The following is a 23467-nucleotide window of genomic DNA, read 5'->3' on the forward strand; positions in this document are numbered from 1 at the left end:
ATTCAACAAGTTTTAATGCTTAAAGATGAAGAATGTAAACAAACCGGCGAAATGACAGGAGCAATTTGTGAAAAATGCTATAATAATTCTTGAAAAATTAAAAAATATGTTCATTCCATATTTTGTTGCATTTTGGGGTGTTTTTTTCCCTTCGAGTCGAGTTTTTATTTCATCCTCGGTTGGTTCAGCAACACGCTCCATTTTGTTTTTCTCTACTCACAGTATATGAGCTGATATCCTAGTAGCAGAGTAGCCAATCAATCAGAGTGCATGATTGCTCATATTCAGTAAATGTGGACAGAATAAATATTGACTATACACAAGTTGTTCAGGTTGCAGTTTCCCTTTATGGACACCACTTGTCTTCACATTCAGTTCCTGAACACTAAATTTCCCTCTCACATTTAAAAAATAAATAAAATAAACCCACAGCACAAGATACAGGTCACCTTTATTTAATTAATTATTTATTTATGTACAGAGATGCAGTAAAACCAGACAGCACATGATGTGAAGACGAGCAGAGGGCTGCGCTCTGACTGACTGCTCAGTAGGTAACCGTTTTGGCTGGCTTGGTCTCGCTCAGCTCAGCCTCCAGGAAGCGGAAACGGCGATGACGGCGCAAGACCTCGATGGCTTTCTGCTCCACAGAGGAAGGTGTGATGCCCAGGTCCTCAAAGCCTGGCAGGTCTGGGTACTTCATGTCTGTTAAATGGAACTGGAAAGCAGAGCGACATCACAACTGTTAATATTGTAAAAAGTATTTTTTTTTTTTAACAAAACTGGAAACATATTTGGAGAAGCACCAGTGACATTTCATTCATCTTCAATAACCACTTTATCACAGTCAGGACTGCACTGGATCCAGAGTATGTCACCCTGGATGGGTTTCATATTAATGATTCGATCTTTAAATCCAAACCAAATAAATCCATAAGTTAAGACAAATAAGACTGGTCATACAATTAGGACAAAATTAATGGCACCCTATGCAAACAGGAAGCCTTAGCCTGAGCTGCATTATTGGAAGATTTAGCACATGCTGCATTGATTTATTGTCATTTTCAGTTTCCTGTGAGCCGTTATGAAGTTTTGTGGGGGGGGTCATCAAAATGTGAATCGGCTGTGCTGTGAATGTGCTTGATTGATTGACTAGTGGTTATCAAAAATCAGTGTTACTCAAACGTTTGTAAAGCTGGAGGGAATCATTTAATTTGGCCTATGAAAGCATTTACACACAGCTTCACTAAATAATTGATAAATGTGACCCAATCGACCTACTGGCATGTTTTTGGGAGTTTGTGTATATACATACTTTTTTTTTTTACACATACATACACAATTATCAGGCGGCACGGTGGTGTAGTGGTTAGCGCTGTCGCCTCACAGCAAGAAGGTCCGGGTTCGAGCCCCGTGGCCGGTGAGGGCCTTTCTGTGCGGAGTTTGCATGTTCTCCCCGTGTCCGCGTGGGTTTCCTCCGGGTGCTCCGGTTTCCCCCACAGTCCAAAGACATGCAGGTTAGGTTAACTGGTGACTCTAAATTGAGCGTAGGTGTGAATGTGAGTGTGAATGGTTGTCTGTGTCTATGTGTCGGCCCTGTGATGACCTGGAGACTTGTCCAGGGTGTACCCCGCCTTTCGCCCGTAGTCAGCTGGGATAGGCTCCAGCTTGCCTGCGACCCTGTAGAACAGGATAAAGCGGCTACAGATAATGAGATGAGATACACAATTATCAGTGCACAGTTCAAAAGCCAGCATCTGTGATGGTATAAGGGTGCATTAGTGCACATGACATGGGTAGCTTGTACATCTGGGAAGGCATCATTAATGCTGAACAATATATACATGTTTCAGAACAATATGCTGCCATCCAGACAAAATCTTTTTCAGGGAAGGCCTTCCTTCTTTCAGCACATATTAAAACTGCATGGCTCCGTAGTAAAAGAGTCCGGGTGCTAAACTGGCCTGCTGCAGTCCAGACCTGTCTCCCATTTAAAACATTTGGTGTATTATGAAGCGCAAAATATGACAAAGGAGACCTGAACTGTTGAGCAACTGAAATCGTATATGAGGCAAGAATGGGACAACATTTCTATTTCAAAACTACAGCAATTGGTCTCCTCAGCTCCCAAACATTTACAGTGTGTTGTTAAAAGTAAAGGTGATGCAACACTGTGGTAAACATGCCCCTGTCCCAACTTTTTTGAAATGTGTTGCTGACATGAAATTAAAATGAGCATACATTTTTCAAAAAACAATAAAATCTCAGTTTCAACATTTGATATGTTGTCTTTGTACTATTTTCAATGAAATATAAGGGTTCCATGATGTGCAAATTATTGCATTCTGTTTATTTACAGTTTATACAGTGTCCCAACTTTTTCAGAATTGGGGTTGCTTGCATATATGCATGCGGGCGCATAATATATATAAAATAAAAAAATAATATCACCCAAATGTAATAAGTGGTAAACCACATGCATATTGTCGTTAGAAAATAATCAAATTCTGGGTGGTAAAAGTAACTCTGCTTAAAGGTCATAGGCAACGGTTTTCAATTTATGCACATTTGAAACTTTATATGTTAAAAAACCCTCTGTAATTTTCTTCTGGTCCCAAGAAGTATTGTTAATAAGTAATAATTAAAATAAGTTAGCGTGGATCGCGGCGAATTTCTGTTCGGCGATTTGTGTGACCACTCGGCACGTGACGTCATTCAAGACGAACAAACCGCTTGAGTGGAGTTTTTTTTCCCGGAAGAGGAGACGAGGCGGAGAGAGTGGGTTGTGCGCGTGAAACAAAATCAAGCAGTTAAAGAAGAAACGGAGCAGCAACGCTCAAGCAAAAAGGAGAAGACTGGAGGTAAAACATTTTTACTTTTGCTTGCAATTGACAAGTCAAGAATACTGAGGGATCCTGTACAATCATTGTGGAAATGAGACAAAGGGATATTTCCTTGCTTAGAGTCAGCTATAAATAGCATAATGTCGCGGATGGCGGGCTAATGTGGCCTACCGGCGCGCTGTCCAGTAATCGTTCCCTATATCCACTAGTGAGGGCGGCTTAATTATTCTTCACAAGGGCTCTTATTTAGTATTACGATGAAAGTAGGAATTTATCATAACTACCAGGATAAATCGTTTGGGCGCGAGTCTTGTTGAGATCCGGCGTCACCGCGATCAGAGTCGGCCAAGTCGCTCTCCGATTCCGAGGCTGCACGGTCAAACCAGTGAGCCACATTCACTGATTGCTTCGCAACGGCTATAGGTTCATACATATACGGTTTCACCTCTCAATATTTAATTTGGAGAGTTCCTACTTCAAAATCGCTATCGCTTTCAGACATTTTACACAACCTCTCACGACCAAAGTCTGTACACGTGTGCTCGGTTTGCAAGTAAACACAGAACTGCTCCCAGTCTGTTTGGGTTGAATGACGTCACGACGACGGTCCCCTGGCGGTGAAAGTGCACATAAGTGAGATGTAAACAAACCTTCGGAAATTTGGCAAAACAGTATATTTTAACCGTTTTATTCAATTTTAGGGTGCAAATTAAACACCAGGAAGATTGAATTCACTTTTTGGGGTCGTTCTTCTAGACAATAAAGTTGATGTTCTATGTTTCACCTCCGACCATTGCCTATGACCTTTAATGTCAAACTACATCACACGAGCCTGTTGGTTATTTCTCTGCAACAGCACACCCTAAATGGTTTATTCCTTATTTATCGTGTTTACTGATGTCTTGCCAGTGTTACTGCTACCATTAACAAAAATGCTGACTATACATCAACTGTGATTAAAGTTAAGTTACTGCTCACAATATGGAAATGTGCGTTACGCAAAATTACAACAGGAATAACTCCACTTAATTTAAAACAAACCCCACCCACAACACACTTCATTGCTTAAGATCATGACTTGGACAAGTGCAACAGTACAAGAAAGTCATTTTCCTTTGTGCACGCGTAACTATTACACAAGTACTTCGAAATCCTTGTCTCTCAGGCTCTGAATGTACATACCCGGTCCACTTTATCAGGTGTCGTCCACGGCTCAAAGGGATTCTTTGCAAAGAAGCTGGCAATAAGACTAAAAACAAAAGAGAACATCAGATTTATTAATAATTGATGCACACGTCAGTGATCATCTGAAAACCAGAGAAATAAAGGAAGGGGCTTACTGATAAAGAGCGCGTGGCATGGGGTATGCCATAAAAGGCCTGTGGGCCACAGCGTACACGTACTCCACCAGGTCGTACAGCAGGTACCGGTTTGGCCTGATGGAGAACACAGCGTTGATTTATACACAGTTTGTCCAAGACACTGTTTAAGCATTTAATCCCATGTGTTTACATGCTATAAGAGAGCAAGCAATCCTATGAGCATGTGGAAAACTCAACAGAAGTCATGTTTTACTTTCAGTTGTGCCAAGTTAAATGCATTTAAATTTGAAGTCATTATATTTACTTGTGTATGCTTAGGACACAAATACTGATCGTTTAAAAACATAGGTCTGTGTTAGCCTGGGCCCGCCCATCCTAAGCGTGACGCAACACGAGGGCCTGTTGCGAGCTTAGTCTGGCAAGGCAAGCTATCTACAGCTCTTCTAAGCTCCCGAAAAATCGGGAGCCAATCAACTTTGAGCATCTCCAACGGCCCTGGGTAGAGGCGTGTTCAAGGCAGTGACGTAGTAGAACTGCGACCGGAAGCCATAGATTGTTTACAGAATCTATGCCGGAAGCGCTTCATTCACTAGAAACATTACGAACATGGAGCAGCGGCAAGCCTTTGACACAGCGGTAGATGCTGTATTGAAAGCATTCAACGGGAAGTTCTCATTGAAAACGGAGCAAAGAGCAGCCCTGGAGGTATTTATGTTCTTCCTGTTACTCAAGCAGTTTCCGTCGCGTCACATACGTCAGAGGAAAGAGTGATGTGATTGGTTTAAGCTTCGTCACAGCCTTTTCTGGCTTCGACCAGTAGCAAACTGAGGCATTTCAGGGAGGCGGGTCAACCACGCCTTTGGGAAACGGCTGGGCTTAATATCTTTGCCAGACCAAGTGCTCGCAGAGCTTTGAAGTCGCGTTAGCCAGACTAGGTCTGTGTTTAATTTCGGACTGAGGCGAGTTCAGAAATTCAGTGTTAATCTATTAACTTTTCTTCCTCCTTAGACATTGATTAATAGGAAAGATTATATTAATACAATCCCATGATGGTTGAGCAGATTATAGATTATTACAGCTTATACCGATGGTAAACAGCAGGTAGGACATTTCTTAAAGGTCCCATGGTATGAAATTTTCACTTTCTGAGGTTTTTTAACGTTAAAATGAGTTCCTCTGACCTTCTTAAGTCACCCCAGTGGCTAGAAATTTCATAATGTGTAAACCAAACTATGCCCAACATTTGAGAATGGTGCGTCAAAACGGCACGTTGATAAACTCTTCCCTTTACTACGTCAGCAAGGGAGATGATCCCCACGCCCCCCCTCTGGATTCCCACCCACTGTATGAATTGCCCGCCCAGTTGTAGTGAGGAGACCATAGAGGACACAACATGGCATCACCTAAGCGAGCGAAACATGGAAATTGCGCTGTACATGGATGTGACAACACAGAAAAGAGTCTGTTTTTACTGCCGACGGGAGAGCCCCTGAAGACGCAGTGGCTTAATTTTATTTACTTCAATAATACGCCGTCGAGTCTACCTAAGACAGTGTATGTTTGTCGGAAGCATTTTCCTGATGAATGTTTCCACAACTTGGGACAGTACAGGGCAGGTTTTCCACATCAACTGTCACTGAAGCCTGGGTCCGTACCAAGCATCCCTGCCGCATCAGCCACAAACAGCGAACAAGTAAGTGTATAACTGTTAAGTCGTTTTGCCGTGTTTTAAAATCGGTGCCACGTTAGCCTTGCAATGGCTACATTAGCTGTGCAGCTAACCGCTTCCTGCAGTTAGCCAGGTACTCTGCGCTACAAAACCAAAAAGCATGCAGCATGCTCTGTTATAATAGCCAATCAAAACAGTTTTTACAAAGACAACCACATTCTTTTTTTTAAGTCACTCGTTCATTTTATTTGTTTGTTTGTTCAGTAAAAACCCAAACATTTGTTGAATTTATTTTATTTCCTCGCGTCGCACCTTAATGACGTCAGCACACGGTATTTTTCCCTTCACGGTTTGTTCCTTCTCTCTCGCCATAGTAAGACACCCACATCCGCTTGTTCTGACCCACTGGAGGCAGCGTCACAGTGCTGTTAGCCAATCAGAGGTAACACGTTTACATGTCATGAATATTAATGATAAGACCCGCCCCCACCCTCTACCCTTCCACGCCTCCTGCTTCTCATTAGCAAAACGACGCACTGGGAAAAGCGCTGAAATGGGGCTTTCTCCCAGGAGGCTATATCTACGTGCCGAGGGTTCATTTCGAGAAAGGCTGCGGATATAACATCCGGAAACCTCCACGAGCCCGTTTAAAGCATCAACAAACCACCATGCCATGGGTCCTTTAAAAACAAAACCACAGTCTGGTGTCTCAACTATACACTTTTTTTTAAAAAAAATACATTTACAGGCTTGGCAAAAGCGACAATACGAGTGTCTGACCAGGATAATGGATCAAGTTGGCTTGTATTTTATCATGATTTTTATACCTCAGTGCTCTTTAATTGACAATTCTGACTGATCAGAAGGTGTACAAAAATAATGTACAACAGCATGGCTCAGACAGTAGTTCTCGCTTTAACACAAACGATACAGTAGGTTTATATTAAAATCGCTCGTTCTAACAGGTTACTGCTTCCGTAGTAACAGCTGACGCACAGGGACTTATACAGCAGACACGCACATAATCTAAAACCAATAATAAACATCGTCATCATGAAGTTCACCGGAGGATTGGGAAGGCATGTGGTGTGTTGGCAGGATTCAACAAGTTGTGGAATGCTGGTGAACTGAGCGTACGGACGAAACTACAGCTGCTACGTGTTCATGTTTTCAGTGTGTTGCTGTATGCCTCCGAAACTTGGACACTGAAGAAAGATGACTGGCGAAGACTGAAAGCATTCGAGATGAAGCGTTATAGAAGGTTACTTGATGAGAAGTGATTCCATTATATGCGACGAATGAAGAGATCAGGCAGCGTGTGCACCTGGAAGATGATGTGACGACCATCAAGAGCAGGAAAGTTCGGCTGTTGAAGATAATCGTGTTCGTTATCACATGACCCGTACGGACCCACGCACGCTCTTAATAAAACCATTGGGAAAAGTCACATGACTGGGCAGATATGGATTTTTGTATCCGCTCCAGAAAAAGCCGTATGCGGCCCCGGACCTGTTTCCCTCACTTCCGCTGTTTTCATTTTGCTCTGAATCGTTACTTTGGAAAAATGAGTGACACAACTGAGCACAGTGACAGAACAGAAAAGCGCCAGAGGCAGAAGGCAGTTGATTGTTTACTGGCGTAAACACTGGTATCATAAATATACAAAGTCTTGTGCTTCCAGGTGCTAGTGTCACATCCATTATTCTGAAAAAACAACATTTTGTTCTTGAGTCATCATCAGATAAAGACTGAACTGACTCGACAATTTTGTTTTCAAATCAAAGTTATTTTGTGTAGACTTAAAGGCAAATTTTTTATCATCAAAATCCCATTTCTCATTTTATTAAATATAGGAATGCATTTTTGATTGCTATTTTGTCGCTGCTATAGCAAGTTATGAGGGTTTGAAATATGCTCTGTAATATATCAGTCCATATGTCAAAGCAATGGGCGTAAACGAGATTCGTTGAGACCTGTGCGAGACATCGTAGGATGGAAGTAAAACGTACAGCGGAAATCAAAGTGACCAACATCTGCCAAAAGATGTGCGCGCCCTCTTTCGAACGCTGATGTAATCAAGCCGGAAGTTTTGTTTGTTTTGATAGCAATCAGGAAAGTTTGAAAAAAGTCGCCAGTAGTCGTCATTTAAACTCGTTTGTGCGCAATATTTCATTTGGAAAACAGTTTTCAAAATGGCGGCACTGACACCTGGCTGACACTTCACGTTTTGAAGTCTCGTGAAGATCGCGTGGATAAGCGACGCCTGCCGTGGACCAAACGAACTAAATTCAACACGGCTAAAAACCGAATAGGCCGATAAGTATAATATTTAATTGCAATTAGTTGCCAATACGAGTCACGATACAAGGTTACTAAAACCGAAAGCGTAATTGAATAACACGTTAATTAAGAAATAAAGCAAGTTTAAAAATGACTTCAGTTCTCCTTTAATAGGCTTGTATTGATGTTTTCATAAGCTGACCAGAGTTTGAACTGATTTTTACCAACAATGTTATCTTAAAATCGTTCTCATTTCGAGAGAACAGTAAAGTCAGTTGCATTTATAGAATTCAAACTTGTGCAAAGGTGATTCAGCATATAAATGGTTTACCGCCAATCAAATAAAAATTGATCGGTTCATTTTTCGCACACTGTTGTTCATTGTTTTCTATTGTGCATGTTAGTTAAAAAAGGCCATATGATAAAATTCTTATTGACCGAGTTAGGTCAGGCCAGACGGGAAAATATTTGACTCGAGGACCTTGAGCCAAATATTTTCCCATTCAGCCCGACCTAACTCGGTTAATAAGTAGTAAGTACATAGTATGGTTGATGGAAGCAACAGAAAGGGTTTGTTTTGGGAGACATTTACAGAAGGAGTCTCCAGTGAGTGTGTTTGAGAGAATCCCTGTGTCCGAAATCGCTCACTCGTTCACTATTCCCTACATAGGACACATACATACACATTTTATTTATATATATATATATATATATATATATATATATATATATATATATATATACACACACACACACACAAATATATTATATATATATATAAAAAACCCCGATTCCAAAAAAGTTGGGACAAAGTACAAATTATAAATAAAAACGGAATGCAATAATTTACAAATCTCAAAAACTGATAATGTATTCACAATAGAACATAGACAACATATCAAATGTCGAAAGTGAGACATTTTGAAATTTCATGCCAAATATTGGCTCATGTGAAATTTCATGACAGCAACACATCTCAAAAAAGTTGGGACGGGGCAATAAGAGGCTGGAAAAGTTAAAGGTACAAAAAAGGAACAGCTGGAGGACCAAATTGCAACTCATTAGGTCAATTGGCAATAGGTCATTAACATGACTGGGTATAAAAAGAGCATCTTGGAGTGGCAGCGGCTCTCAGAAGTAAAGATGGGAAGAGGATCACCAATCCCCCTAATTCTGCGCCGACAAATAGTGGAGCAATATCAGAAAGGAGTTCGACAGTGTAAAATTGCAAAGAGTTTGAACATATCATCATCTACAGTGCATAATATCATCAAAAGATTCAGAGAATCTGGAAGAATCTCTGTGCGTAAGGGTCAAGGCCAGAAAACCATACTGGGTGCCCGTGATCTTCGGGCCCTTAGACGGCACTGCATCACATACAGGCATGCTTCTGTATTGGAAATCACAAAATGGGCTCAGGAATATTTCCAGAGAACATTATCTGTGAACACAATTCACCGTGCCATCCACCGTTGCCAGCTAAAACTCTATAGTTCAAAGAAGAAGCCGTATCTAAACATGATCCCGAAGCGCACACGTCTTCTCTGGGCCAAGGCTCATTTAAAATGGACTGTGGCAAAGTGGAAAACTGTTCTGTGGTCAGACGAATCAAAATTTGGAGTTCTTTATGGAAATCAGGGACGCCGTGTCATTTGGACTAAAGAGGAGAAGGACGACCCAAGTTGTTATCAGCGCTCAGTTCAGAAGCCTGCATCTCTGATGGTATGGGGTTGCATTAGTGCGTGTGGCATGGGCAGCTTACACATCTGGAAAGACACCATCAATGCTGAAAGGTATATCCAGGTTCTCGAGCAACATATGCTCCCATCCAGACGACGTCTCTTTCAGGGAAGACCTTGCATTTTCCAACATGACAATGCCAAACCACATACTGCATCAATTACAGCATCATGGCTGCGTAGAAGAAGGGTCCGGGTACTGAACTGGCCAGCCTGCAGTCCAGATCTTTCACCCATAGAAAACATTTGGCGCATCATAAAACGGAAGATACGACAAAAAAGACCTAAGACAGTTGAGCAACTAGAATCCTACATTAGACAAGAATGGGTTAACATTCCTATCCCTAAACTTGAGCAACTTGTCTCCTCAGTCCCCAGACGTTTACAGACTGTTGTAAAGAGAAAAGGGGATGTCTCACAGTGGTAAACATAGCCTTGTCCCAACTTTTTTGAGATGTGTTGTTGTCATGAAATTTAAAAATCACCTAATTTTTCTCTTTAAATGATACATTTTCTCAGTTTAAACATTTGATGTCATCTATGTTCTATTCTGAATAAAATATGGAATTTTGAAACTTCCACCTCATTGCATTCCGTTTTTATTTACAATTTGTACTTTGTCCCAACTTTTTTGGAATCGGGGTTGTGTATATGTATACACACACACACACACACATATATATATATAGTGATAAATCCATATTATACTGAGCGCATTTCCCACATTAATCAATACAAAGTACCTGCAGCTTTCAGGTGTTTTTTAAATCAAGGCTGAATACTTTCTTCTTTGCCGCTGCCTTTTATTAAATCAAATTGAGACTTTTAATTTGATTTCTTTCAGCGCAACCACAATGCATGATGGGATATATTGCTTTGGTTAGTGACCATCAGTTGTACACTACTTTTCATGATGCATTGTGGGAAACTTTGGGTGCACTATATAGGATGTAAATAATCCTCACTAAGGTATCGGACAGCACTACAAAATGGCGTCCTCACTATACTGTATAGTGCCCTATATAGTGAGTATGGAGCGATTTCAGACACAGGGAAGGTTTTTCATCCAAAAACCAAACGTTTGCACTGTATATACTGTACATTTAGTATTTGAAAAGAACACCATAATCGCTTCGCAAAAAACACACCCCTACAATTCATTTGCTTTTGTCAGGTTTGCTAATATTGAACTAAACTGACTTCTTATTAAGTAGTAATAAATTTTACATCGTAATAACCAAACTGACTTATTTCTTATTGTTAAACATTCTGTTCTTTGCACATCTGGACAACCAAAACACTTGAACATATCTGATGACTTCTTTTAAACTAGGAATTACCTTTTAGTTTAAGTGTATTTTAACGTATCTGGCTGCTATAATGATTTAATCTTCCTCCACGGGATTAACAAAGTCAGCTATCTGTCTGTCTATCTGTATTGTAAAGATCAGAGATGTGAGAATTGATTTCTGATACACAGTACCAGTTGAAAGTTTGGACACACTCAATTCTAATTCAGTGTTTTTTCTTTATTTTAATTAATTTAAAAAAAAGTCATTTCATGTCTTAAAGTAACGATGGATGTCGTTTCTCTTTACTTAGTTGAGCGGTTCTTGATATAATATGGATTACTACAGTTTACTGTATTAGGGCTATCTGTTTGATCTCAAACGCATTAAGAAAGCAAGAAACTCGCCCACTAATTAACTTTTGATGAGGCACAGCTGTTAATTGAAAAGCATTCCAGGTGATTACCTCATGAAGCTAGTTAAGACAATGCCAAAAAAGTGTGTAAAGCGTCATCGAGATAAACGCTGGATGCTTTGAAGAATCGAAAATATGAAACAGTTTGTTTTCAACACTTGTTTACTGCATAATTCCATACGTTGTTCCATGGTTTTGATATCTTCAGTATTGTTCTAAAATGTAGAAAATGGTCAATACAGAAAACCCTATGGATGAGTAGGTGTGTCCAAACTTCTCACTGGACTGTGTGTGTGTCAGCATTAGGGATGACTGTGTTTGCTCAGTAACCTGTAGGTCAACAGCATTGAAAATCAGCGCTCTTAAAGAATCATGCTCTCCTCTTACCCGACTAACGCGTAGGTTTTGCCGTTGGCATCAGGATCTTTAGCGGCATTAACAATGGCCTTGGCCACATCCGCCACCTATAGACAGAACAGAGAGGCCCTGACTATAAATACTGACCGAGGAACTGATGTACATTCAGTATAAAACATTAGACTTGATCATGACATACAGACAATCAAATCTGTGATAAAGATTTCGTCATGTAGTTATCTAAAAAAAAATATGAGTAATCTGAGTGTACAGTACTCACATGACAAGGCTGCTTAACTGTTTTCTTGCCCATTGCTATGAGAGGCACCGCCTTGCCGAACCAACGCATATCTACACACACACACACACACACACACACACACACACACACACACACACAGTATCATTATGTTTTCAACTATTTAAAAAAATATTATCCTAGGACTGCAATATAACAATATACATACAGGACACCTTTTCAATGGAATTAAAAAAAAGTGTGTTCTATTCCCTTCTAGCAGGTTTCATTCATTTGGTTTGATAGCATGCAATATCGATAGCATATCGCTTATCCTACGTGTAATTATGTCACTCTACCCAATGGAGGATGAGCGTTGAATATGGTTTACGATACTGCATGGTTATCAAGACAACATGACGTCACACGTCGGAGACATAAAACTTTGCACTAGAGAGCGACTGGGACAATTTGTAAACAAACATGGTCGCTAGGTTCGCTATGTTAAATACAGAAAATTGAGAGAATTTTGAAAGAGAAAGACACGCTCAACACCCGAAAGGAATGCGTATGTAGTATAATAATAATAATAATAATAATAATAAAAAAACAACAACATTGGCTGGCTTTTTTTTCATGGTATATCAGACATACTCCATTCAGCTAGCATGATACTGAACAAGTCGAAGACGAAGGGCTAGCTGAATGGAATATATCTGATATATTATGAAAAAAAGCCAGCCAATATTATTATTCATCCGATATACCACTTAACGCCAGCCAATATTATTTAAATATTGATATCATGATGAATACATCAAGATACAGTGGGGCAAAAAAAGTATTTAGTCAGTCACCAATTGTGCAAGTTCTCCCACTTAAAAAGATGAGAGAGGCCTGTAATTTTCATCATAGGTATACCTCAGCTATGAGAGACAAAATGAGAAAAAAAAATCCAGAAAATCACATTGTCTGATTTTTAAAGAATTTATTTGCAAATTAGGTGGAAAATAAGTATTTGGTCAATAACAAAAGTTCATCTCAATACTTTGTTATTTACCCTTTGTTGGCAATGACAGAGGTCAAACGTTTTCTGTAAGTCTTCACAAGGTTTTTACACACTGTTGCTGGTATTTTGGCCCATTCCTCCATGCAGATCTCCTCTAGAGCAGTGATGTTTTGGGGCTGTTGCTGGGCAACACAGACTTTCAACTCCCTCCAAAGATTTTCTATGGGGTTGAGATCTGGAGACTGGCTAGGCCACTCCAGGACCTTGGAATGCTTCTTACGAAGCCACTCCTTCGTTGCCCGGGCGGTGTGTTTGGGATCATTATCATGCTGAAAGACCCAGCCATGTTTCATCTTCAATGCCCTTGCTGATGGAAAGAGGTTTTCACTCAAAATTTCACGATACATGGCCCCATTCATTCTTTCCTTTACACGGATCAGTCGTCCTGGTCCCTTTGCAGAAAAACAGCCCCAAAGCATGATGTTTCCACCCCCATGCTTCACAGTAGGTATGGTGTTCTTTGGATGCAACTCAGCATTCTTTCTCCTCCAAACACGACAAGTTAAGTTTTTACCAAAAAGTTCTATTTTGGTTTCATCTGACCATATGACATTCTCCCAATCCTCTTCTGGATCATCCAAATGCTCTCTAGCAAACTTCAGATGGGCCTGGACATGTACTGGCTTAAGCAGGGGGACACGTCTGGCACTGCAGGATTTGAGTCCCTGGCGGCGTAGTGTGTTACTGATGGTAGCCTTTGTTACTTTGGTCCCAGCTCTCTGCAGGTCATTCAGTAGGTCCCCCCGTGTGGTTCTGGGATTTTTGCTCACCGTTCTTGTGATCATTTTGACCCCACGGGGTGAGATCTTGCGTGGAGCCCCAGATCGAGGGAGATCATCAGTGGTCTTGTATGTCTTCCATTTTCTAATAATTGCTCCCACAGTTGATTTTCTTCACACCAAGCTGCTTACCTATTGCAGATTCAGTCTTCCCAGCCTGGTGCAGGTCTACAATTTTGTTTCTGGTGTCCTTTGACAGCTCTTTGGTCTTGGCCATAGTGGAGTTTGGAGTGTGACTGTTTGAGGTTGTGGACAGGTGTCTTTTATACTGATAACGAGTTCAAACAGGTGCCATTAATACAGGTAACGAGTGGAGGACAGAGGAGCCTCTTAAAGAAGAAGTTACAGGTCTGTGAGAGCCAGAAATCTTGCTTGTTTGTAGGTGACCAAATAGTTATTTTACTGAGGAATTTACCAATTAATTCATTAAAAATCCTACAATGTGATTTCCTGGATTCTTTCCCCCCATTCTGTCTCTCATAGTTGAAGTGTACCTATGATGAAAATTACAGGCCTCTCTCATCTTTTTAAGTGGGAGAACTTGCACAATTGGTGGCTGACTAAATACTTTTTTGCCCCACTGTACATTTTTCTAACATATTTAGATATTTCTAAGATAAGATATTTTTGTACTAAAAAGCTAAAGTTTTATTCTATTTTGACTACAGTATGACAGTATATTCACCACCCATGGACTGGAGAGGCTTCCATCCAAGAAAGAAGCCCCGGCTCCAAAATCAACACCTTCAAGCTCGAATAAAGTTTGCACCTGACCACACGGACAAAGAAAAGGCCTTCTGGAGGAAAGTTTTACGATCAGCCGAGTCAACGGTTGAGTTGTTCGGCCAAAATGACCAGAGATACAGAGGAACATTGAACTAACTTAAGCATGATCGTGGTAGCATCATACTCAGGGTCTGTTTTGCTACCAGTAGAACTTGTGCAGTGCACAAAGTAGATGGAATTACGAAGAACGATGACTGTTAGAATTTTTCAGCATAATCTCAAACCATCAGAAACTTGGACACAATTGGGTGTTCCAACAGGACAACGACCCCAAACATGCACATCAAAGCTGGTTGTGGAGGATGAAGCAGGTTAACATAAAACTTAAAACAAGTCCTGACCTCAACCCTACTGAAAATATGTGACCTGTTTCGGTCCATGCCAGGAAACACACAAATTTAACTGAACTCTACCAATTCTGCCAAGAACAGAGGACAAATATCCAACCTGAATTCTGACAGAAGCTGCTTGATGGTGACCAAAAGCCTCGTCAAGGTGAAAGGGACAATTAACCAAATATTAGGTGTGCGCTAGGTATAATTTTGACCCTGTGTTGATTTCAGAACATTTTAAATAAATTAAAACTTGTGCACCCAATTTTTCCCCCATTAAAGATGTATGCTGTACAATCATTTCATTCAGAATAAAAATTAAAAAAATAAAATCAGTGAAAGCCCAATATTACCATGACAATCATGTCCCTGTATGTAAACTTCTGAACGCAAATTCTAATTTTCTTGTGCAATATTTTATATATGGTGTATACTGTTTTTAATTTTTATTATCCATTCTTTAACTTTCCTTCTACTTTGAGCTGCTGTAACACGTCAATTTCCCCGACAGCGAGCTTACCTTATTTAATGTTTAAGATATTCATTATTACTCATTAAATCCTCATAAGTAATCATTCAGAGCTGAATTCTGAGTCAAGGTAAATGAGTAAATGAGATAACAATAATAATAATAATAATAATAATAATAATAATATCCACAAGCGTGCAGTTTATATGCACAAGTACAGCATTAAAAATGATACTTTACATCCTGGCAGCCAATTGATGCAGGATGTTTACAGATTACTAAACTAGTACACACTTACTAGCAAAGTGGTTGAAAAAGCGGTCTTCCCTTCCGAAGAACTCCGATGGTTTCATGATGATGGCATCTGGGAACTCGTCCCTCACAACTGTCTCCCCGACAGCCTGCTCAACACAAATCAGAACTCACTTACTGCTCGTCGTTTAAACGAACAGTTCAGCCAAGAAGTTTCGTGCATCACTGTAGCTTTCTTACATGGTTTCAGACACATTATGCTATATGGCGGAGTACAAAAATGGAAAAAAAAATTGCAAGAGACATTAAAAACTGCTAATAAATCGCTAAAAATAGTAGTACCTGCCATCTTAAAGCTGAATCACTTTTTCTTTAGCTCATAGTTTTGTGCATTTTTGATTTTCAGTGTTTAGCACTAGAATCGTGGAGATTTTTCATCCCAAGCCATAAGGGGTGCCCCTCCTCTTTCTCCTCACACAAGTTCACTCGTTGCTTTTCAGTGCAGTTATCACCTCTGCAACTCCTCCTTGTTATGCAAGGGTCAGTTATACCCCTTTTCCACCAAATCAGTTCCAGGGCTGGTTCGGGCCAGTGCTGGTGCTGGTTCACAACTCGTTCAACTTGCGAGCCAGCTGAGAACCAGTTTGCTTTTCCATAGCTCGTGATGCTAAGGGAAGCCACGTCATTACGTCGCTGTATACATCAGTTACGTCGCTACGTTTGCATAAACCTTGGCGCGAATATCGAAGCAAAAACAACACGGAAGAAGCAGCAGCAACAACAACAAGAATAATAATGGATGACTTCGCGTTTGTACAGCTGCTGCCTCTCATTGCTTAAAAATGGCGATCTTTCGCGGTTTTGTTATTGTTGTTGGTCTTAACAACTCCGCCCCCCCGCTGACGTAATCGGTTCTTTCCTCTGGCCCAGCAGAGAGTTGGTGCTAGCCTGGAATCGGTTTTTCTGGCCCCAGAGCCAGTTCTTTGTCAGTGGAAACAGAACACCCGGTTCCAAACTAAGCACTGGCCCCGAACCAGCCCTGGAACTGCTTTGGTGGAAAAGGGGCATTAGAGTGAAACAGCACCTGACAAAGAGGGGAGGGGGAAAAGAAGGGAATTAAAAAAAACCCAAAACCCACCTACCTGTATGTGCACTCGACACAATAAGAATAAAACTGAATAAAAACATTGATTCAAAAGTTGCTGTGAATACATTAATTTTGTTCAGGACAGACGTATGCATGCATGTTTATTGCGGATGATGGAAAAAAAAAAAATCACCTCACCTAACCTCTGTGTTCAGTTGCACATAAGGCAGCAATACTTCTACGCCATTTAACCCTGCCTCTCGCTACCGTCCTCGCCTCCTCCCATGATTTCCAGCCATTCAAATTCTGTTCCTTTTCTATTGTTCTCCACCATGTTGTTCGTGGTCTTCCTACTTTCCTCCTCCCATCAGGTATCCAAGTTAGTGCAGTAGTACAGTGATATTTTCTTGGCATCCTGAGCATGTGACCCAGCCACTTCCAGCTTCTCTTCTTCACGTCTGTACTTACTCGTATGCATTCAGTTGTTTTCTAATACATCAATTTTGTATTCCTTCATTACGTTGGCAATTTGTGCCGACTTTCCTATTGCATACATGGTATGTACATTCCCGTTCCATATGTTGATTAATTCTTTCAGCTTTAGAAGTAACTCCCTCATTCGACAGGCTTCATCAGTGCTTTCACCCGCCGATTTCATCTGGCACTGGTAATCAGTGAAAACAATGTCTTCATCCTGAGGTACTTGGATTTCAGTCTCTTCATCTTGCCTATAAATTCGTAGAGTATTCTCAATTTCCATAATAATAGTGTTTTGCAGGGAAGGGTTATTAGACCTTTGTCCAAGCCCCAACCTGGAGGGCTAGCTGCTGTATTCGTCTGACTTTTCACATTCTGTGCTAATGCGTGTACCACTCATGTCAAGTACATGCACGCGCATTCTTTTTTTTTTAGTTCCTCATCATCGCCTGCTCCTTTGCTCAGACTGACCCCTGCTCAGCATTTGCATAACCATGTAAAGTTGCAACTCTGCTGAAGAAGGAGGGGTGAACTTGTCTGGGGAGAAAGAAGCGGGGCACGCTGTTTGGCTTGGGACAAAAATTCTCACAGCCTCCAGAATTCTAGCGTTAAAGGTGGAATTTTGAAGTGTTAAGGCCAATTTATGCTGACAACCCAGTCCTCGCAGATGGCGTCGCAGATAGCGTCTGCGTAGCCCCCCCCACCTTCGCAGACGCTCTGCGCGCACCTCCCAAAAATTGTGACCACCGCAGAAGCCTCGCAGACAAGAGGGCTCTGATTGGTCCACTCTACATCCGCTGTACATGCACTTCTGCTTCCCTACTTTCCCGGTTTGGTTTGTTTTCACGACCGCCATTTTTAAAAACACGAGTGAAGATGGAGCAGCACGAAGAGCGGTTGATCGAGGAAGTGAGGAAGTACGTACATCTATACGACTCCAGTTCTAGTCGTTATAAGTAACCGGAGGATAAACACTCCACTAACCACACCCACCAACTACTCCTAGCGATTTCGCGACTTCGCGCCCCCTTGCGTTGTGGCGGTGAATAACATCGCGCACGCCTATTACTCCCCGCTCAACGATAAATTACAACTGTCTGCGAAAAGCTATCTGTGAAAGCCTTGTCGCAAGAGCATGCAGAAGCCCTTAGAGGTGATCGTTTTCCAGTTTGCTTTGTAAATTTCCCCATCAGGCCAATTACTAAAAGGTATTCAGTAAAGCTCACGGACTGATTCGCAACTATCCTTGTATGTGAATTTAGACAAACTCAGGAGCTCTTGGACGATACGAACAGTTTTCTGAATTAACTAGATTTTCATGAATACCACATTTCTTATGTAAATGCTCCTGCAAATAATTTACGAATAAATTTACTCATATCCAGCTTAACAAATAAGGCCCAATGTTTTTTAAGACAAAGTGTGGGTAAGTTAAAGGTCATAACTAGATAGAACTCGACGCCAACGGCGTCAATGGGGATGCCTCCGCCTGGTAGACTACATGCCTTAAGTTGTGATTTGGGGATGGACATTTGACCTCACAGTAATCCTTGACCTGGTGAAATTACTTGTATTAGCCTTGGAGATATTGTGTTCACAAGGTTTTTGGACAGCCATTTGACCTCACCGTGACCTTGACCTTAGACCTTTTGATCTCAAAATCTAATCAGTTCATCTTTGTCCCCAAATGCACAAATGGTGAAAGCTTGGTGAAATTCCTTTCATTTGCCTTGGAGATATTGTGTTCACAAGGTTTTTGGACAGACATTTGACCTCACAGTGACCTTGACCTTAGACCTTTTGATCTCAAAATCTAATCAGTTCATGTTTGTCCCAAAGTGCACAAATGGTGAAAGCAGGGCTTTGAACCGGTTCAAGGAACGAAAACGAAAACCGGGAACTTTTTCTATTTCACATGGAACAGAAACGAAACCAGAAACTTTATTATTTTTTATGTTCCGGAACAGAAACGCTTATTAAAAATAATGGTAACCGGTTAATACCGGTTTTTATTTCGTTCCTCAAAGTTTCTGTAGCCTACAAATAGTCATTCTTCTCCTGCGGAAGTTTCTATGACCCGCTGGGGTTCACTTCCTGTGTGACGTTCGCTGATTGAATGGAGAGAGCGGGAAGGTGGACTGCTAGTGAATACTAGGTGAATTACTGAGTGTCTGAGCAAAGAAGAGCCTGAACGATGCAACCTCCCTATTGGCTGTTTGTAAAAATGTATCAATTGTTGCCCTTCCCACGGGAATCATCGCGGGCTCGAGAGACGAGACCTGACGAGTTAGTTCGTTGGTAGCAGAACAAAATGTCTGGACACAAATCGGGTTTTCAGAAAAGGAAAGAAAATAAACGGAGGGTCGAAAATACAAAAAAGGAGGCAGAAAATGCAAAACGAGTTTTAAGGTAGGACAAATGGTTACTTTTTAAGGCAGCCCACCGTGGCTGCAGGCTTTCAGTTGTCATTGAATGGTTAGTTTTCTGAGGCAGCCCGCCGTGGCTGCCTGCAGGCTTATTTATTATAGCCCATTTAGTTAAAATAGTTGATATAAAATGTTTATAGTTATAGTTATGTGATGGTTGTCCTGATTTAGACTGGTGTTTTTTTTGGGGGGGGGGGTTTGCGCGATGTTGCACCCGGGCCCAGATTAGGGCAGAACCGGCCCTGGCTACATTTCAGCTGTAGTTTGTTTTATGTATGTATGTACTTGCATAGATGTGTACTTCCAATATGGCGCCTAACAAAATCTCGCGGCGCGGTGACGTCATGCGGTAGCCCTCTATAGGGCCTGACTAGCCTTTGGTAACACACTAAACGAATTCTCTTTCATTTTTGGCACTTTTTCTGTTTGTGTAGATGGGAAGACATACTGAGAATCCAAATCACCAACATTTGAAATAATAATTGTTTTGAATTATTTCTTGTCTTATTTAATGAAGGTTGTAATAGAATTAGCCTACATTTGGCTTAAGCTGGATGAGACAGAGACATAATTTTATAGCCATTTGTTAAACAGCTGACAGGGAACGTAATTAACCGTTCCGGGAACGAATTTTTTTTGTTCTAACCGGTTCGGGAACGTCTATTTAATGGTGGAACCCAAAACCGGAAACGTTAAAATTCCGTTTCTGTTCGGAACGAACCAATAGGAAAAAAATTCCGGTTCAAAGCCCTGGGTGAAAGTTTGGTGAAGTTCCTTTCATTAGCCTTTGAGATATCGCGTTCACAAGGTTTCGGGACGGACGCACGGACGGACAACCCGAAAACATAATGCCTCCTACACCTTACGGTGGCAGAGGCATAAAAATCAGCCTTGTAGCTCAAGTGCAAAAATAAAGACCCAGACCCTTTCAGCTGTCAGAGTAAGGGGAAAATTGTGGACATACTGTGCGTTTTAAACAGCTAAAAATAAACTGTGCGAGTAAAGCTCCACAAATGTTTAACTCTTTACCCCTTGGGGGGTGGGCGGGCACATGCGCACTCAACGACCGTCAGTAGTAGCAGTCTTGCGATGTTTGTTTGTTTTTTCGCCAGGTGTCTATTTCGCTGGTAGGAGTACTACAATGCTAGTTATTATCAAGGCACAACATCTGGTCATTACCGGATCAAATCGGCCACTCAGCTGACATGGAGTGGACTGCTATGTTCGTTCTAGTGGTGCTATGGGCCTATCTGGGGGCAGGCTGGCATACTACGTTGAAACTGACCAGAATCTTATACACCAGAGACTTTCTGTTAAGTTTTGAGAAGTCCACGCGCACGGGACCACCCCCAGATCTACAGTTTCCTAACATCACAGACTTTTATGCTGACAATGCAAAGGGGAACTTTTCCAACTTTTTTCGCCGTAAAATAAGGAAGCGAGGTAGGAGAGGCGGGGGTACGTGAGCGAGTAAGATGGCCCTTGCCGCGCATTCCTTTGCCCTCTATTATCTTGGCTAATGCTCAGTCTCTCCAAAATTAAACAGATGATCTGCTAGCTCTTGTCCGCTACCAGCACGAGTTTAAAAACGCTTGTATCCTGGCCCTGACTGAAACAAGGCTGGGGGAGATGGACTATGACAGTAACCTGGAGATTGATGACTTTGGGGTGCCATTACGCACGGACCGGGTTGCCTCGACCACTGGCAAGACGCGCGGAGGCGGTGCATGTTTGTACATAAACGAGCGCTGGTGTAAAACAACACTAGTGAGAGAAAAACTGTGTACCAAAGACATTGAACTGCTCTCCGTTTCCGTGCGTCCCTTCTATCTGCCTTGGGAATTCCCGCAGATCTTTGTGACTGTTGTTTACATTCATCCGAAAGCTAATGAAAGCCCCGCATTGGACTTGATCCAACAGATGGCGCATAAACTACAGGCGCTCTCGCCCGATGCCCCCAATCTTATTTTAGGCGACTTCAAATCACTGCTCGGGTGCTTCCATAACTATGTTCACTGCCCTACCAGAAAAGAGAAGACACTGGACCAATGCTACGGCACAATCAAAGGTGCCTATAATTCTATCCCTCTCCCCCCTCTGGGCTCTGCTGATCTGTGTGCACCTCATTCCAGCCTACCGCACATGCTTACAAAGGGGGAAAGTGACCACTAGAACAGTGAAAGTGTGGACGGAGGAGGCTACGCTGACCCTACAGGGGTGTCTGGACTGGACTGTGTGGGAGGAGTTCATCCAGTCATCTCGGGACATAAATGAGCTCACAGATGTGGTCAGCTCATGGAGACACCGTCATCCCCACTAAAGTCGTCAAAACCTACCCCAATAACAAGCCCTGGGTTAGCAAACATCTCAAAGCCTTGTTAAACAAGAAAAAGCAGGCATTTAAGCAAAACAACATTCTTGAGCTAAAAAATATTCAAAAGGACATTAAACAAGAAATAAGGAAGGCTAAGCTGGAATATAAACACAAAGTAGAGCTTAAATTGAGCAGCAACAGCCTGGGCTCAGCATGGGACTCTGTCAGAACCATGGTTGGGTTAAATGACAATACATTGAAAAAAAAGTGGTTTTGGAGGGCTTTTCATCAGATTTAGCCCTGTGAAGCTAAACATGTTTTATTCAAGATTTGATAAATATAATTTCAGAAATGAAATTTCAGCTCTAAAACAAAATTTGCTAGCCTCCACTCAGTCAGCAGCCTGCTTTTCTCTACACAGTGCGGTAAGAACTTTTAAACACTGTAAAGCCAAAACAAGCCCTGGACCTGACAATATTTGTGGTCGTGTGCTGTCCCGCTGCGCAGAGCAACTAGGCCCAATTTTTTAATATATTTTTAATATGTCACTGCAACTACAAACGGTTTCTGACTTATGGAAACAATCCGTGATAGTTCCCATAGCTAAAAACAGCCACCCAAAGTCTCTTAATGACTACAGGCCACTAGCCCTAAAGTCCTTCCCACACCATGTGGCGCATAGGGTGGCGCCGATCTCCGTTTCCGTAGCCCTCGGCCTCTCGCCTGTTACACAGCTAGGGTTACAGTGGGGGGCCGGTCCTCTGGTAACCACAAGAGTTTGACTCCCCACTCGCATCTGTATTGCAGCGTGCCTTGCCAGATGGCAGTAGGTACCATTTTTATGATGGTCTTTGGTATGACCCAACTGTGAATAGAACTCGCAATCTCCCAATCGAGAGGCGGACACGCTAACCACTAGGCCACTAGCCGGTCCATAGCCCTAACCTCACTTGTAAAACTGGTCAAAAAGGAAATTATTTTAAAGACTGACCATCTCCTCAACCCCTTACAATTTGCATATCGATCCAATAGGGGGGTCCAGGATACAATTATAACCTTGCTCAACTTCATTCTTAAACACCCTGAAGGCTCCAATACTCATGCCAGGACACCGTTTGTGGACTTCTCATCAGCCTTCAATACCATACAGCCCCACCTACTGGTGCAGAAGCTACTCGACCGCTTTCAGCTGGACACTAGCATGTCCGGCTGGATTCTAGACTTCCTCACCAACAGATCCCAGAGAGTGAGAGAAAATGGCCACCGGTCTGGATTATCCTTTACATCTACAAGTTCTCCTCAGGGCTGTGTTCTTTCTCCTCTC

General features: G+C 41.8%; 1 protein-coding gene across 1 annotated transcript in view; it reads right to left on the reverse strand.

Moving 5' to 3' along the window:
* Positions 1-434: 434 nt before the first annotated feature.
* Positions 435-23467, reverse strand: part of ndufa9a (NADH:ubiquinone oxidoreductase subunit A9a) — a 61769-nt gene continuing 38736 nt past the window's right edge. The window contains exons 6-11 of the mRNA XM_060928347.1: positions 15886-15988; positions 12195-12265; positions 11945-12021; positions 4184-4279; positions 4026-4092; positions 435-718 (exon numbers count right to left, since the gene is read on the reverse strand). Of these exons, the coding sequence (XP_060784330.1) occupies positions 548-718; positions 4026-4092; positions 4184-4279; positions 11945-12021; positions 12195-12265; positions 15886-15988 (585 nt within the window). The 3' untranslated portion in view covers positions 435-547. The remainder of the gene's footprint in view (positions 719-4025; positions 4093-4183; positions 4280-11944; positions 12022-12194; positions 12266-15885; positions 15989-23467) is intronic.

The sequence above is a fragment of the Neoarius graeffei genome, chromosome 8 (genome assembly GCF_027579695.1).
Source record: "Neoarius graeffei isolate fNeoGra1 chromosome 8, fNeoGra1.pri, whole genome shotgun sequence".
Taxonomy (NCBI): domain Eukaryota; kingdom Metazoa; phylum Chordata; class Actinopteri; order Siluriformes; family Ariidae; genus Neoarius; species Neoarius graeffei.